This window comes from Tupaia chinensis, unplaced genomic scaffold, assembly GCF_000334495.1.
Source record: "Tupaia chinensis unplaced genomic scaffold, TupChi_1.0 Scaffold000574_1, whole genome shotgun sequence".
Lineage (NCBI taxonomy): Eukaryota > Metazoa > Chordata > Mammalia > Scandentia > Tupaiidae > Tupaia > Tupaia belangeri.
Window position 1 is genome coordinate 258155 of NW_006160088.1, and position 13664 is coordinate 271818.

At 43.2% G+C, this 13664-nt stretch overlaps 1 protein-coding gene and 1 pseudogene across 2 annotated transcripts in view; one reads left to right on the forward strand and one right to left on the reverse strand.

Moving 5' to 3' along the window:
• B3GALT5 (beta-1,3-galactosyltransferase 5) overlaps positions 1–7584 on the forward strand; it is a 53545-nt gene extending 45961 nt beyond the window's left edge. For both annotated transcript variants that reach the window (XM_006158161.3, XM_006158163.3), the window contains 2 exons: positions 4354–4505; positions 5913–7584. In XM_006158161.3, coding sequence (XP_006158223.1) covers positions 5913–6845 — 933 coding nt within the window. In that variant the 5' untranslated portion in view covers positions 4354–4505 and the 3' untranslated portion in view covers positions 6846–7584. The remainder of the gene's footprint in view (positions 1–4353; positions 4506–5912) is intronic.
• A 4745-nt stretch (positions 7585–12329) lies between these two features.
• Positions 12330–13462, reverse strand: LOC102493590 (U6 snRNA-associated Sm-like protein LSm5 pseudogene; annotated as a pseudogene).
• Between the last annotated feature and the right edge of the window lie 202 nt (positions 13463–13664).

Genomic DNA, 13664 nt, shown 5'->3' on the forward strand with positions numbered 1-13664 from the left:
TTTTTCTTCTGTTTCTTTTACTTTGCTATAGGGAGTTGCAGTCACTGGAGAGAGACATAGAGAGAAAGGGATTGTGGGAAATCACCTCCCCAGTTGGGATGGCGATGCTGGGATCCTTTATCCTCCATTCTCTATTGGGACTCTGGGCATGCATACTTTCATGCCCACAGTAATTTTTCAAGCTGCCGGGCCTGGGACTCGAATCATGTAGTCAGTTATGTGGGATCCAGCCACCTTAACCACCACGTCTCCTGGCTGACCCTGGGGATGTTTTTTGACTGTAGTAGTGCTGTTATTGATTTATCACCTCTCAGCATTAAAGTCACCCTTTTTCACTCTTCTGAAAATGGATCTGGGCCCTTTAAATAATTTTCGACTACACCCCAGGCCTTGTAGCTCATCTATAGAGGGACCTGGGGAAGTATTCCAGGAGGACAGATTTTTTTTTTTTTCTTTCTTGATTCTTGGGTACAGGCTTGACAGGCTCTGACCAAGTGCCAGCCAGACAGCAGCTGCCCCTGTTCATCTCCCTGATGGTTTTGCAGCAGAGCATCTGTGAGACAACTCCCAGTGAGCAGATTACGTAGCAACCTGATTCACCTCCTGGCAAATCCAGAGGGTGGATTGCAAACAAGTTCCCCTAATGTTGACCCACCATGACTTGTTTCCAGAGAGGTCTAGATCCCAGCAAGGGGTGGGGAGTGGAGGCTTTTAATTGGGTATGCAGTCTTGATCCTGGGGGCTGTGGCTGGCTTTTAATTGGGTATGCAGTCTTGATCCTGGGGGCTGTGGCTATTCCTTATGTATTCTTATTCTTATATTTTGTAGAGTTATCTTTACTTCTTGCTGTTAATCTCTCTTTAATTAAGTCATCTGACATTACTAAAATTCCTTATTATAGTTGATAATTCTTTGTATTACCCGTTCTGTGTTCAAGTTACTGTATAGTTTCTCTCTCCTGTTTGGACTCAAGCTTATACAACAGTTTTTGGAAATTATGGGCAATACTGACTGTGCTCATAATTTTCTCTTTTCTTTTCTTTCTTTCTTTCTTTCTTTTTTTTTTTTTAAGGTTTTGGCTATAGGGTGCGTGTGCTCACCAGAAAGGCAGAGAGACAGAAAGTGAGAAATCACACCCTAGGGGGGATGGCCATGCCACAATCCCTTCTCCTCCATTCTCCTCTTGGGATACACACACACATGTACCTGGTGTGAGTTTAAGCCACCGGGTCCAGGACTTGAACCGTGGTCGACTACATGGGAGTTCAGTGACATAGCCATTAGGCTAACTGCTGGTCCCACAATGAGCATTCTTGACCATTGTCAAGGGTTTGCATCCAGAGATCTCTCTAAGTATTTTGGGCACGTACATGCCTAAGATCTTGTCTCCTGGTGGACACGAGCAGTCACTTCTTTTTTTTTTTTTAACAATTATTTTATTGAATTAAAAAACTGTTTTTAATTTGATGAGTGAGAGAGAGAGAGAGAGAGAGGGAGAGAGAGAGAGAGAGAGAGATGAGGAAGACTCTGGGTCCAGGACTCTGCAGTTGACCATGTGGAAGTCTAGCGCCCTTAACCACCATGCTACCTGCCAGCCCCCAATGAATAATCATTTTTGTAGGGTATGTGTGCAGGAGCAGTTTGCTGAGTCATAGCATATATGTTTAGCTGTAGTAGATTTTGTCAAAGCAGACAGATGCAGTTTCCAGATTGTATTAATTTATATGCCTACTGGAAAGGTAAGGGAGAGCCAGTTGTTTCACATCCTTGGCAGCATTTGGTGTTGCCACCTGTTTCGCTTTAGTGATTTTCTTTCTTTCTTTTAAAGTTTTTGCCATAGAGTGCTTGTTGGAGAGAGAGAGAGAGAGAGAGAGAGAGAGAGAAAGAGAAGAGAAGAGAAGAGAAGAGAAGAGAAGAGAAGAGAAGAGAAGAGAAGAGAAGAGAAGAGAAGAGAAGAGAAGAGAAGAGAAGAGAAGAGAAGAGAAGAGAAGAGAAGAGAAGAGAAGAGAGAGAAAGTGAAAACCACCAAACCACCTCCCAAGGGAGATGGCCATGCAACCCCTTTCTTCATTCCCCTCCTGGGATTTTGGATATGTATGCTAGAAGAGAAGAGAAGAGAAGAGAAGAGAAGAGAAGAGAAGAGAAGAGAAGAGAAGAGAAGAGAAGAGAAGAGAAGAGAAGAGAAGAGAAGAGAAGAGAAGAGAAGAGAGAGAAAGTGAAAACCACCAAACCACCTCCCAAGGGAGATGGCCATGCAACCCCTTTCTTCATTCCCCTCCTGGGATTTTGGATATGTATGCTCACATGCCCTCTTCATTCCCCTCCTGGGATTTTGGATATGTGTGCTCACATGCCCAGTGTGTTTCAAGCTTCTGGGTTTGAGGCTTAAACCTGACCAGCTATGTGGGAGTCTGGTACCTTAACCACCATACCACCTGTTGGCTCATGTTTTAGTAATTCTAATGTATGGCAGTTGTATTTCATTGTTTTATTTGCATATCCTTAATTTCTAATTATATTGTCCTTTCTTGGGCTTTTGGCCATTTGGATATCTTTTTTTTTTTTTTGGTGAAACATTCTTTCACAGTTAATTTTTTTGAATTGTGTGAATTGTGTGTTTTTTTTTTTTCCTGACCTTTCTTTATTGATTCATAGAAATTCTTGGTAAATTTTGGAAAATAGAGTCTTTGTCTGACATATGGTAAGTATATTCTCCTAGTAAGTGCTTGCCTTTGCCTCTTTGATGGCATCTGTTGAAGTTCTATCAGATTTTTCTTTTGTGGTGTGTATTTTGTGTCCTGTTTAAACTAAGGACCTAGTTTGTGATTAAAAAGCATTTCTTCCAGAAGTTGAACTGTGCCTTTCACCTTCAGTTATGCTGGATTTGATCTTTGTGCATGGTGTGAGGTAGTGATCAGGCATTTATTTTCCCTGTGTGGTTATAAAATTGACCCATACCCTTTTAAGAAATATTTCTGTAAAGTGTATTTCTTCCTTCCATGAGCAGGAGAGACACACACACAGAGCGAGAAAGAGTGAGGTACCCCCAGTATGGTCTCCACACTGCATTCCACCCTCAGTTTCAGCCACCTTGGATCCTAGGCATGTGTGCACTTGACATGTTGAGGGAGATCTTTGGATGTGAGCCTGGCACCTTTGCATAAATGTCAGACTCAGAGAATTGCATGAATGCTGTGCTGCCATCCAGCCCTGCAAGATCAGCCTTTATCCACGAAATTGTTGTGATGTGCTTATCATTTATTAGCTACAGCATACGTGTGGGTCTGTTTCTGAGCTTTCCATTCTGCTGCATTGATCTCTTTTCTGACCTTGTGCTGATGTTTTTAGTTAAAGTGCACTGCAGTTGATTTTTCTAGTTAAAGAAACTGTGAAGTTTGTTGTAAGATTGGGTAGACATCCTCAGCTTTCAGAGAAGACACCTATTTGCCCAGGTCACCAGCCGGTTTAGAGGAATCATCGTGGGACTCACTGAATCATGTGGCATGGTTAATCTGGGCCACAAATACCTCCAGCCACTCTTTTCTGGGGTGTGTTTTTGAGGATCTTACTCCTGCTGTCTTCCTCTGCTGCTGTCCTATTCCTCTTCAATATCTGGCACCTCTTCCACAAGAATCCCTTTGCCACTTGAATTGCATAAGCTTGAGGCATGATGGATGAATTACTCATGAGAAGCAAAGATTCTCTGTATGTACTAGTCAGGGTTTTCCCAAGAAACAGAACTGACAGGGCATGTGTGTATGTCCATAGTATTATGGAAAAACTATGCATGTATTAAAATTTTTTTCAACCAAAATAAACTTGTACTTTAATTCCATTTTCTACAAAATTTTTATAGTTTTCTCATATTTATAAATTTATCTTGAGGAACTGGTTCAGGCAATTATGGAGATCACAAAGTCCCAATCTTTGCAGTTAGCAAACTGGACAAACCGGAGAGCTGATGATGCAGTTCCAATCTGAGTCAGAAGATCTGAGTCAGAAGATCAGAACCAGTTCTGTAAGTTCTAGTCCAAAAGCTTATAGGCTGAAGACCCAGGAAGAGCTAATGTTTCTGTTGATGTCTGATGCTGGGAAAAGACTAATGTCCCAGCTCAAGTAGTCAGGCAGGAGTAGTTTTTCTATGTGGCCTGTCAGCTGAGTGGATGAGGTCCACCCACATCCAGGAGGACCATCTGCTTTACTCATTCTACCAATTCAGATGTTAGTTATCATCCCCAAACACCTCATGTTCTAGGTTACATGGGCAGGTAGCAAAGTGGTACAGCAAATTGTGAAGACCTGCAAGTGAAGTGATTTAAATGATGCTATTCTTTTTTTCTCCCTTCCCTGCAGTGATTCCTGAGTCAGAGTCATCTTTTCAGGTGAACAGAGCGAACCCAGACCTGAGAGTATGGAACACTGTACGTGGACAGCTCCTTGGAACGGATTTTCCCTTGGCATCTAGCTTAGCTTTCAAGCCAGAGGCTCTTTATAACCAGCAAAAAGTGAGTCATTTGCTTTTTAAAAATTTTTATTATTATTATTATTATTTTAGCTTTGCTATAGGACTCTTGAGTTCACTGTAGAAGAGACAGAAAGGGAAAGTGAAAATCACCTTCTAGGAGGATGGCCATGACACAGTTCCTTTCCCTCTTTTCTCCTTTTGCAATTTTGGGCATGTATGCCCACAAGCACAATTTTTTTTTTCAAACCACGTGATCCAGTATTAAAACCATGCAGTTAGCCATGTGGGATCTAGTGCCTTAACTACCACGTGACCTGCTGGTCAAAGAGTCACTTACTTTTTTTTTTTCCAAAAGAATTATTTGTTTATTTTTTATCATTATTATAAAAAAAAAACCCCAAAAAAACCAAACAAACAAAAAACAACTTTGCTAGAGAGAGAGAGAGAATCTGAAAGCAAGCCTCCAAGTTCAGGACATGAACTATAGTCGGCCATGTAGGAGTTCAGCATCTTAACCACCATGCTGTCTGCTGGTCCCAGAGTCATTTGCTTTTAACATTAATACAAATGATCTTGAACATGCCAAGAAGAGCAGAGATGGCTGGGGAAAAGGTGAAAGAATCAGATAGGAGGTTTGAAAAAGTAACCTAGAGAAATAAATGACAACCTCTAGCAGAGGCAGAATTTTAATGTTTTGTGCAAATCAGAAAACTGAACTTGCTTTCTTGGAGGAACAGAAGGGCACATAATTAGATCTGAGAAGAATGCAAATGGTCTGTACATTTAGGTCTAGCCTGTGTGTTTCTGACCTTGTAGGATATCTAGCTGCACTTCACTGTGGAGACAGAGAAGGGCAGAGTTGGAGGACCTAGTGAGAAACTTGGTCCATGTCCTTGTAGACTGAACATCTGGGATTCCCACAGGTTAAGATCTGGCTGGTTGCAGAGCCTCCGGGATCAATGTCCGGAATCCCTGAGCTCTTTATCATGTACCATGGTGTAAAAGATGCTAGAAGCCCTCTGTGCTTCACTATTTAATTATTGCACTCCACTTCTTTTAATTGTCAGAGGGCATGTTCACTCACTAGAGAGACACAGAGAGGGAAGAAGAGGAAGAAAGCACTCCTCAATGGGGTGTGTGGTCACACCACAATCTCTTTTCCCCCATTTTCCCCTCCTTTTGAGATTTTAGGCATACATGTTCTTGAGCCCAGTATGTTTTTCAAGCCTCCAGAGCCAGGATGTGAACTGAATGGTTGGCCACTTGGGGTCTGGCTCCCCTTAACCACTAGGCCACTGAATCAGCCCCATTGCACTCCATTTCTATATGTAATGAGATTCTGGAATTTCTGTAACATGGGTCTCTGCCCACATCTCAGCCTCCCATTGTGGAACTAAGTGTACCTTTGCGCTTTTGTGGTCTAATTGTTTTATTTTGTTTCTTTCAGATGGCTTACCTGAAGATGAGGTTGACCTACCTTTGCCTTCTGGTTCTAGGTGCCCTTTGTTTGTATTTCAGCATGTCCAATCTGTCTGTCTTTAAAGAAGAGCCATACATTTTCAAGAAAGAATATGGGGACTTCCTCCAGCTCCCAGATGTAGACTGCAGGCAACAACCCCCCTTCCTTGTGTTGCTGGTGACCTCATCCCCCAGACAGGTGGCTGCTCGCATGGCCATCCGAAATACGTGGGGGAGAGAAAAGACTGTGAGAGGAAAGCAGGTCAGAACTCTCTTTCTCCTGGGGATGACAGCCAGCAAGGCTGACGTGAGAGATGTGACCCAGGAGGGCCAGCAGCATCGGGATATCATCCAGAAGAACTTTGTGGACGTGTACTCCAACCTGACTCTGAAGACCTTGATGGGTTTGGAATGGATCCACCACTTCTGTCCTCAGGCGGCCTTTGGGATGAAAACAGACTCAGACATGTTTATAAATGTGAACTATCTGACAGAACTACTCCTGAAAAAAAATAGAACAACAAGATTCTTCACTGGCTACTTAAAACTGAATGAAATTCCAATCAGGAAGAAGTTCAACAAATGGTTTATCAGTAAATATGAGTACCCATGGGACAAGTACCCACCTTTTTGCTCTGGCACTGGCTACGTGTTTTCCAGTGACGTTGCAAGCCAGGTGTACAACGTCTCTGAAAGTGTCCCATTCATTAAACTGGAAGATGTATTTGTGGGGCTCTGTCTTGCAAAACTGAAAATCAGACCGGAGGAACTCCACTCAGAACAGACCTTTTTTCCAGGGGGGTTACGTTTTTCCACGTGCCGCTTCAAGAGGATCGTGACCTGCCACTTTATGAAGCCTCAAGACTTGCTGAACTATTGGCAGGCTCTGGAAAATTCCCGGGAAGATTGTCCAGTGGTCTGAGGGCAGCCCCATGACACACTCCACATCTGACAAACTTCAGATAACCCATCATGATAGCTTTGGCAAGATTTCAGATGGCATTGCTGAGAAGCATCATAGAGTGGGGAAGGAGTGAGGATGGAGGAGGGAGGCAGAGAGTGCGATGCTGCTTTGTGGAGTTCCCGGTCTCCACTGAGATGCAGTGTCAATGCACCTATCCACCTGTACCCCCTGGGGCGCCAAGCAATAATACATACCATCTCTTGAACACTTACACTGTTGTACTAAGTGTTCGATACACACCTATGTTTTCTCATTTCAGGGGGCCGTATGAAGTAGTAGATATTTTACAGATAAGGAAGCAGCAGCTAAAAGGGTACAGTAACTTGTTCCGGGGCTCATAGCCAATAGACACCAGAGTGTACATGAAAGTCATGCACTCTTAGAATCTGTTCTGCAGCCTTCAGCTAGTCTGCCCCTCTGTGTTACCTCCTTTGGGAGAGGCTCACAGGGGAGCCTAGCAGCTGGCATTCTTTAGTCCCTTTCCAGGATCCTCTCCATCTCAACGCCCAACCTTTGTGCTTTTAGTGCTAAAACAGGAATGAACGAGCTCAGCCTAACTGCTTCTTGCACTGGGATGGGTGTAGCTGGATGTGGAGACCATGATAGTGGCTCTGTGTTCAGCACCTCCCTTAAGATATACCTGCGGTGGGAACCAGCAGTTAGCGTAATGGCTATGTCGCTGGACTCCCACGTAGTCGACCGCGGTTCGTGTCCCGGACCCGGTGGCTTAAAACTCACGCCGGGCGCGTGTGCGTGCGTGCCCAAGATCCCGAGAGGAGAATGGAGGAGAAGGGATTGCGGCGTGACCATCCCCCCTGGGGGGTGATTTCTCGCTTTCTGTCTCTATGTCTCTCTCTGTCTGTCTGGCGAGCGCACGTGCCCTACAGTGAAAATCTCTCCAAAAAAAAAGTAATGGGCAGGATAGAAATAGGAGTGCCAATGGGGGGCGCCGGGTCCCCACAGGAAAAATCCCCCCAAAAAAAAAAAAAAAAAAAAAAAAAAGATATACCTGCGGTGACTGTAGCTCACCCTCAGAAACGCCTGCTGACCACCAGTGAGCATGATGTCTCCTTAAAGCCATCTGTTGCATTCTGGTCTCTGTTCAGATGTCTTTCTTCTTCAATTGGTGGGACTAACTACAGCCCTTGGAGCACCTGAGGTCTTAAGTCCAAGCTGAAGGGCTGGGTGTGAGGCATGGTGTGTGTGGAATACTGGGAGCTTTTCTGGAAATTCAGAATCTAAGTGAGGATGCCCTCAGTGACTCCCTCCGGCACAAAGCATTGAAGTATCCCTTTCCCAAGCCCGAACTCAGCTTCACTGCATTTCTCATTTGGCCAAAGAACAATTGAGCTTCGTGGTTTTGGAATTTAACCTTCATTTTCTTCCTCCCAGAGGTCCATGCAAGCCTGTGAAAAAGAGGCTCTTCTTTGCAAGAGGTTTTGCCCAGTCAGTCACTGTCACATTATATGTAAAGTAATCTTGCCCCTAATCATAGTAATGATTGCATTTTAGTTTTCACTTTACCAGACTTTACTAAGTACTCAGAGAAAAGGCCCCACATGGCCGTGTAACTTATAAATGTTGGATCAAGCACTTATCTAAACTCAGGAAGTCATTTGTTGCAAAATGTTTATGACTATGTAAAAGTGCAAACGAAGGTCAGGTATCCTCTTCTAGTATTTCTGTGTCTGGATCGAGCTGCTTTTTTTGTGGATGTGTTCTCTTGTCCTGGCTGCTCTGATGCATGGAGTCATGTTCTGCAAAGTTTCTTTCTCAGGTGGAAAAAACAGGACTGAGCTAATTTTTATGAACCCTGGACTTTGCAAGAGGTGTACCCCTTGGTTCTGTAGGGTGGGCTGGTTCTGATTGTCAAGACCATGGTGTGCTATGAGGGTGAAGGAGCTTGTTTGGTGATGGGCCTGGGCCTGTGCTCTGCTGTCCACCTTGTCCAGCGTGTGTCTGCAGCCGTGGGTCTAGGCTGTGAGGTGTCTCTGTGGCTAGCTCAGGATCTGGTCACAGCATCAAAACCTCAGCCTACAGCCCCTGGCTATGAGGACAAATGAGGACGGGCGTGGGCTGCACCTGCAGCCTCTGTGCGTTCTTACAGGATTTTCTGCAAGGTATAGTTTCCTCGGCTGTATTATTTTTTATGTAACGAATAACTCTCTAAGGAAAGACGATTTTCTGACTCTAGAACTTGAAGGGAGCTTAGAGTTCATTTAGTCCTGCCTTTTTTATATGTAGTATGAAAATGGGGTTCAGAGAGACCCAGAGACTTTCCCATGACATTGCACCTAGTTTGTTGTGGAATGAAGGTTCTAGACGCTATCTTGTCTAGAGATGGGAGTGAGAAACTATGTGAGATTTTTGGAGGCAAAGTCATTTTTTCCTAGTAACATCCAATGCTAGTTTCAAAATGGGACTCAGAGGAGCCATGTTAGTTGTCCAGTGGCTTCACTCAGAGGGATGATTTTGACAGCAAACACTGTTTGCCAGGTACTTTGCCAGATAAGTGCTTTGTATGTATTACTTCATTTAAATGCTCATGGCAACTCTGCAGAGGTTACCACCCTTGTCACTGAATTACAGATGGGGAAACCAAGGTGGAGAGAGAGGTTGAATAATAAGCTCTAGATTAAATAGCTGAAAATTTGCAGAAACAGGCTGAGGCCCTAAAGCCCTGCAGCCTTCCAGGCTGTCAGCTGACTCCCACTGTCCCTGCTGCACTTCCCACTACACACATCTGCCAGCCTCTGAACCCCTGATTTCACCTGCCTCTGTGACTTTGGAAAGGAGCCATTGGGACTGGCCCTGGTTGCTCCGCTGTTAGGCTTGTTCTTAGCTCTTCTATCCTTCCTTGCAGCGACCTCATTCAGTCTCACCAACCATTGTCCCTCTGCTGGATCATCCCATATGCAATGCACATGCTGCTATCTCCCATCTTTTAAAAAAACCTGTTGCCTTCCTTTGACTGCCCTTGTCCCTCCAGCTGCTGCCCCACTGCGGTTCTCTTTGTGGTTAAACTCCACAAGGGAATTTCACCCCTTTATTGTCTTCTATGCCTTCTGTTATTCCTGAAATCCCCTCTACTTGGTCTTTTTTATTTTTTAAATGATTTTATTTAACTTTATTTATTTATTTATTTAATCTCCCAGAGAGGGAGAGAGAAAGAGAGAGAGAGAGAGAGAGAGAGAGCAAGAAAGCAAGCCACCAGGTTCAGGACTCTAACTGTGGTCGACCATGTGGGAGTCTAGTGCCCCTAACCACCACACCACCTGCCGGCCCCTCTAGTTGGTCTTTTGTGTTCCCTGCCCAGATAACCCCAAACTGCTGAGTCCTGTGGACAGCTCTCAGGCCTCGTCATACTCGCTTTTACAGCCAACCTCTCTCACTTACTGGATGAATTCTCTTCATCAGCTTCCAAGACACTTCATGCTTTGGGTTTTCCTTCTATCTGTTGGTATTCCTTGTATTTCCATCCCAGTATTCTCTCTTGCTCAGTCTCATATATTCCACGGCCAAGTGAGCAAATCCCAAACGGAATTTATGATGACCACCCTACCCTAGGCAATCTGCTCCACTGCAATCTTCCCTACCTCAATTCTGGGCCACTCCATCCTTCCTGCAGTTCCAGTCAAAACTTGGGAGTCATCCTTGACTCCTCTCTTAGCTGGTTTGTCGGGAAAGACTATTGGCTCTACCTTCAGATTATAATCAGAAGCCGACCACTTCACTCCCACACCTCTACCCTATCCAAACCCTGCCTGCGCCTCTCGTCTGCACTCCTACACTGGCTTCCTACCTGGTCTTTTGGCCTCCATCATTGCACCCTATTGGTCTTTTCTCAACAGCATCCAGAGTGACCCTTTGAAAGTATAGATCAGGGCTTCTCATCTCTGTTCAAAACCCTCCAGTTGCTTCCCCTCTCAAGTGAAAGCCAGTTATTACTATTACTGCCTTTGCTATTCCTTAATCTCATCTCGTCACAGTCTCTTTTGCTCACTCTGGATTCTTGCTCTTCCCTGGACACGTGCCTCAGGGTCTTTGCATTAGCTGTTCTCTCTACAGATGAATTGACTTTTATGGGAGATGGTTTTTAGAAGGGAATAGGTGAGTATGGACTGAAAATAATGAAGGATTTCTAAATCAGGATCAACCCTATAGTTCTGAATGAATTAGTAAGTGGGAAAATGGGTGAGCTTTTATTGACTGGGTGCCCTGAAACCCGAGAAATGCTATCGAGTAGTGCTCCCTGCGTGGCCCCTCCCTTTCTGTAATGGAAAGTCTCACACTGCAAAGTAGATAAAACCAGGCAGTGCAGCCCACATGCCTGGCCTCCACCTCATACACGGCTCATCTGTCTTATCTACTCCCACATACAAACCATCGACACCTCCTTTCCTGTCTTTTTGGAAGATTATAGAAATTGGCCCCTTTTCTTCAACCCTGATTTTTAGTCTCTTTCCCCCTGCCACCACTCTGAGGAGAATGATACTAAACCAAATAGTTAGGAAATGTACACGGGATCACTAAAATGGTTTTCCAGTCCAGTCATGTCTGTAGATCAATAGCAGCATTTGCGTGTGTACCCTTGGGACACTAAAAGCACACTTCATCAACATTCGAGGTTATTTTTCTTTTTCTTTTTCTTTTTTTTTTTTTTTTCTATAGGGCGTGTGTTCTCCTCTCAGGATCATGGGCACACATGCACTTGTGCCTGGGCGTGAGTTTAAGCCACCGGCTCCAGGACTCAAACAGCGGTTGACTACATGGGAGTCCAATAACATAGCCATTATGCTATCTGCTGGTCCCTCAAGGTTATTTTTCAAAACCAAAATTATGAAGGACTATCAGTCCACTTGAGGTGTGTAGGTGGATCTAGACTTGGAGGCGACTGCTTTGTGTCCTGGGACTCAGCCAGCCAATGTGTGAGGAATGTAGACGCTACACAGGTCACCCAGGAAGGGCATCAACAAGCCTCTGAGCTGGAGTGTGGTATCTGCCCCTACATGAGTCCATTTTGAGTACACCGAAGGGATTTAGTTCTGGGCAGCCAGACCTTGGTTAGAAGGCAGTCTTCCTAAGAAACAAGCTTGTCATATAAATTCCAGAACTGTGTTTAATAATGAAGACTAAAGTTTAATTAAATATGTCCTAATTGGACTCAGTAATCACACATACAGTGGTATGGGTTAGTTTAATGTGGCAGCAAACAAATTGCAGAACATTTTCTTTTTGCAAACTGCAATGTATGCCTCTTATTTAATTACCAATTTTTATTTTATTTTTTTAGGATTGTTTCACAATCTTTAGAAATCTCTGTTAAAACATTAAAAATGTTCTTAGTCTTAATTATAAATGTATGAACATAGAAACATAGTGAAGGGAATAGTATAAAATTTATGTGTTTTATTTCTTTGTAAAAGAACCATATTAAGTTATCTCCTTACATATTTTACAGTGTAATTTCCTTTCAGCTGGCAAATCATTATACTCATTTCTGAGTTTATATACGATTTCAACATTTTATTCTATATGCTTTCAACGTTGTGAAACTTCCAGGAAGTCCTTTAATGAGAAGTATTTGGCTTGCATTGTCTCCTCTGAGACCTTATCATTCTTTTTATCACCACCTCCTTTCTCATTGTTGTCAGTAAGTTTATCTTCACTAAGTTCCTCTAACTGCATATATTATTTTTTAAAAAATTTAGATTTTAATTTCTTTTATACATTCAGTCACTATATATCACTACAGCCTGTAAAAATTCCTAATTTGCCGTCCACTCTCAAAGACCCTCTCAGATGAATTACATTTGGTAGTTTTGGAAATCCTAATATCATGGCTACATTTTGTGAACTGCACTTCTGTCCACACGTCTAATCGAGTACCCTCTGGATACCCTCGTCCTATAGCAGGCATGCAACGCCTCCTTAAAAAGCTTTCTCTCCCCTTTCTTGCTTCCAACACAGCACATTTCTTTTTCTTTTCTTTCCTTTTTTTAAAAACAAATAAAATCTCTTTTATTTTTTTTAGCCTTCAAAAACAAACTTTTCTTCTTTTTCCAAAATAATCAAGATTAACTTACAAAAACGGGCATACATCTTCAAAGCATTTCTTTTTAGTGGATGTTTACAGGATCTAAACATTAAAAGGTTTTAAAAAAATTTCTATTTTGTTGCAACTGTAAAACAGAACAGAATCTAGCGTATGTCTAGGATATCCATACTTCAGGTCCTTCTCCTCCAGGAACCAGCATCGTTATATTATTTCCATTTAGCAAAATCTGATCTAATTTAGTAATCCTTTTTCCTTCTGGTGTGGTTTCAAATTCAGTAACATCTTCCAGTACCAAATGACAAAGTCATCAAATCTGAGAGGTGTCCAACAATCTCCTTAGCACTTTTCATGTCGGTGTGCGTTCTTGATCCTATACTTTTGTCTACCAGCTCTAGTGGCAGCAGCTGCGATAGGCTGGTAGTAGTGTTAGCTGTCATAGCTATGCTGTAAGTGGCCTGGATCTAACACAACACCTTCCTTCCTTCTTTCCTTCCTTCCTTCCTTCCTTCCTTCCTTCCTTCCTTCCTTCCTTCCTTCCTTCCTTCCTTCCTTCCTTCCTTTCTTTCTTTCTTTCTTTCTTTCTTTCTTTCTTTCTTTCTTTCTTTCTTTCTTTCTCTTTCTTCTTTCTTTTTCTTTCTTTTTTTGGAGAGGTTTTTGCCATACAGCGTGTACACTCACCAGAAAGAGAGACAGAAAGTGAGAAATCACCCCCCCCCCCC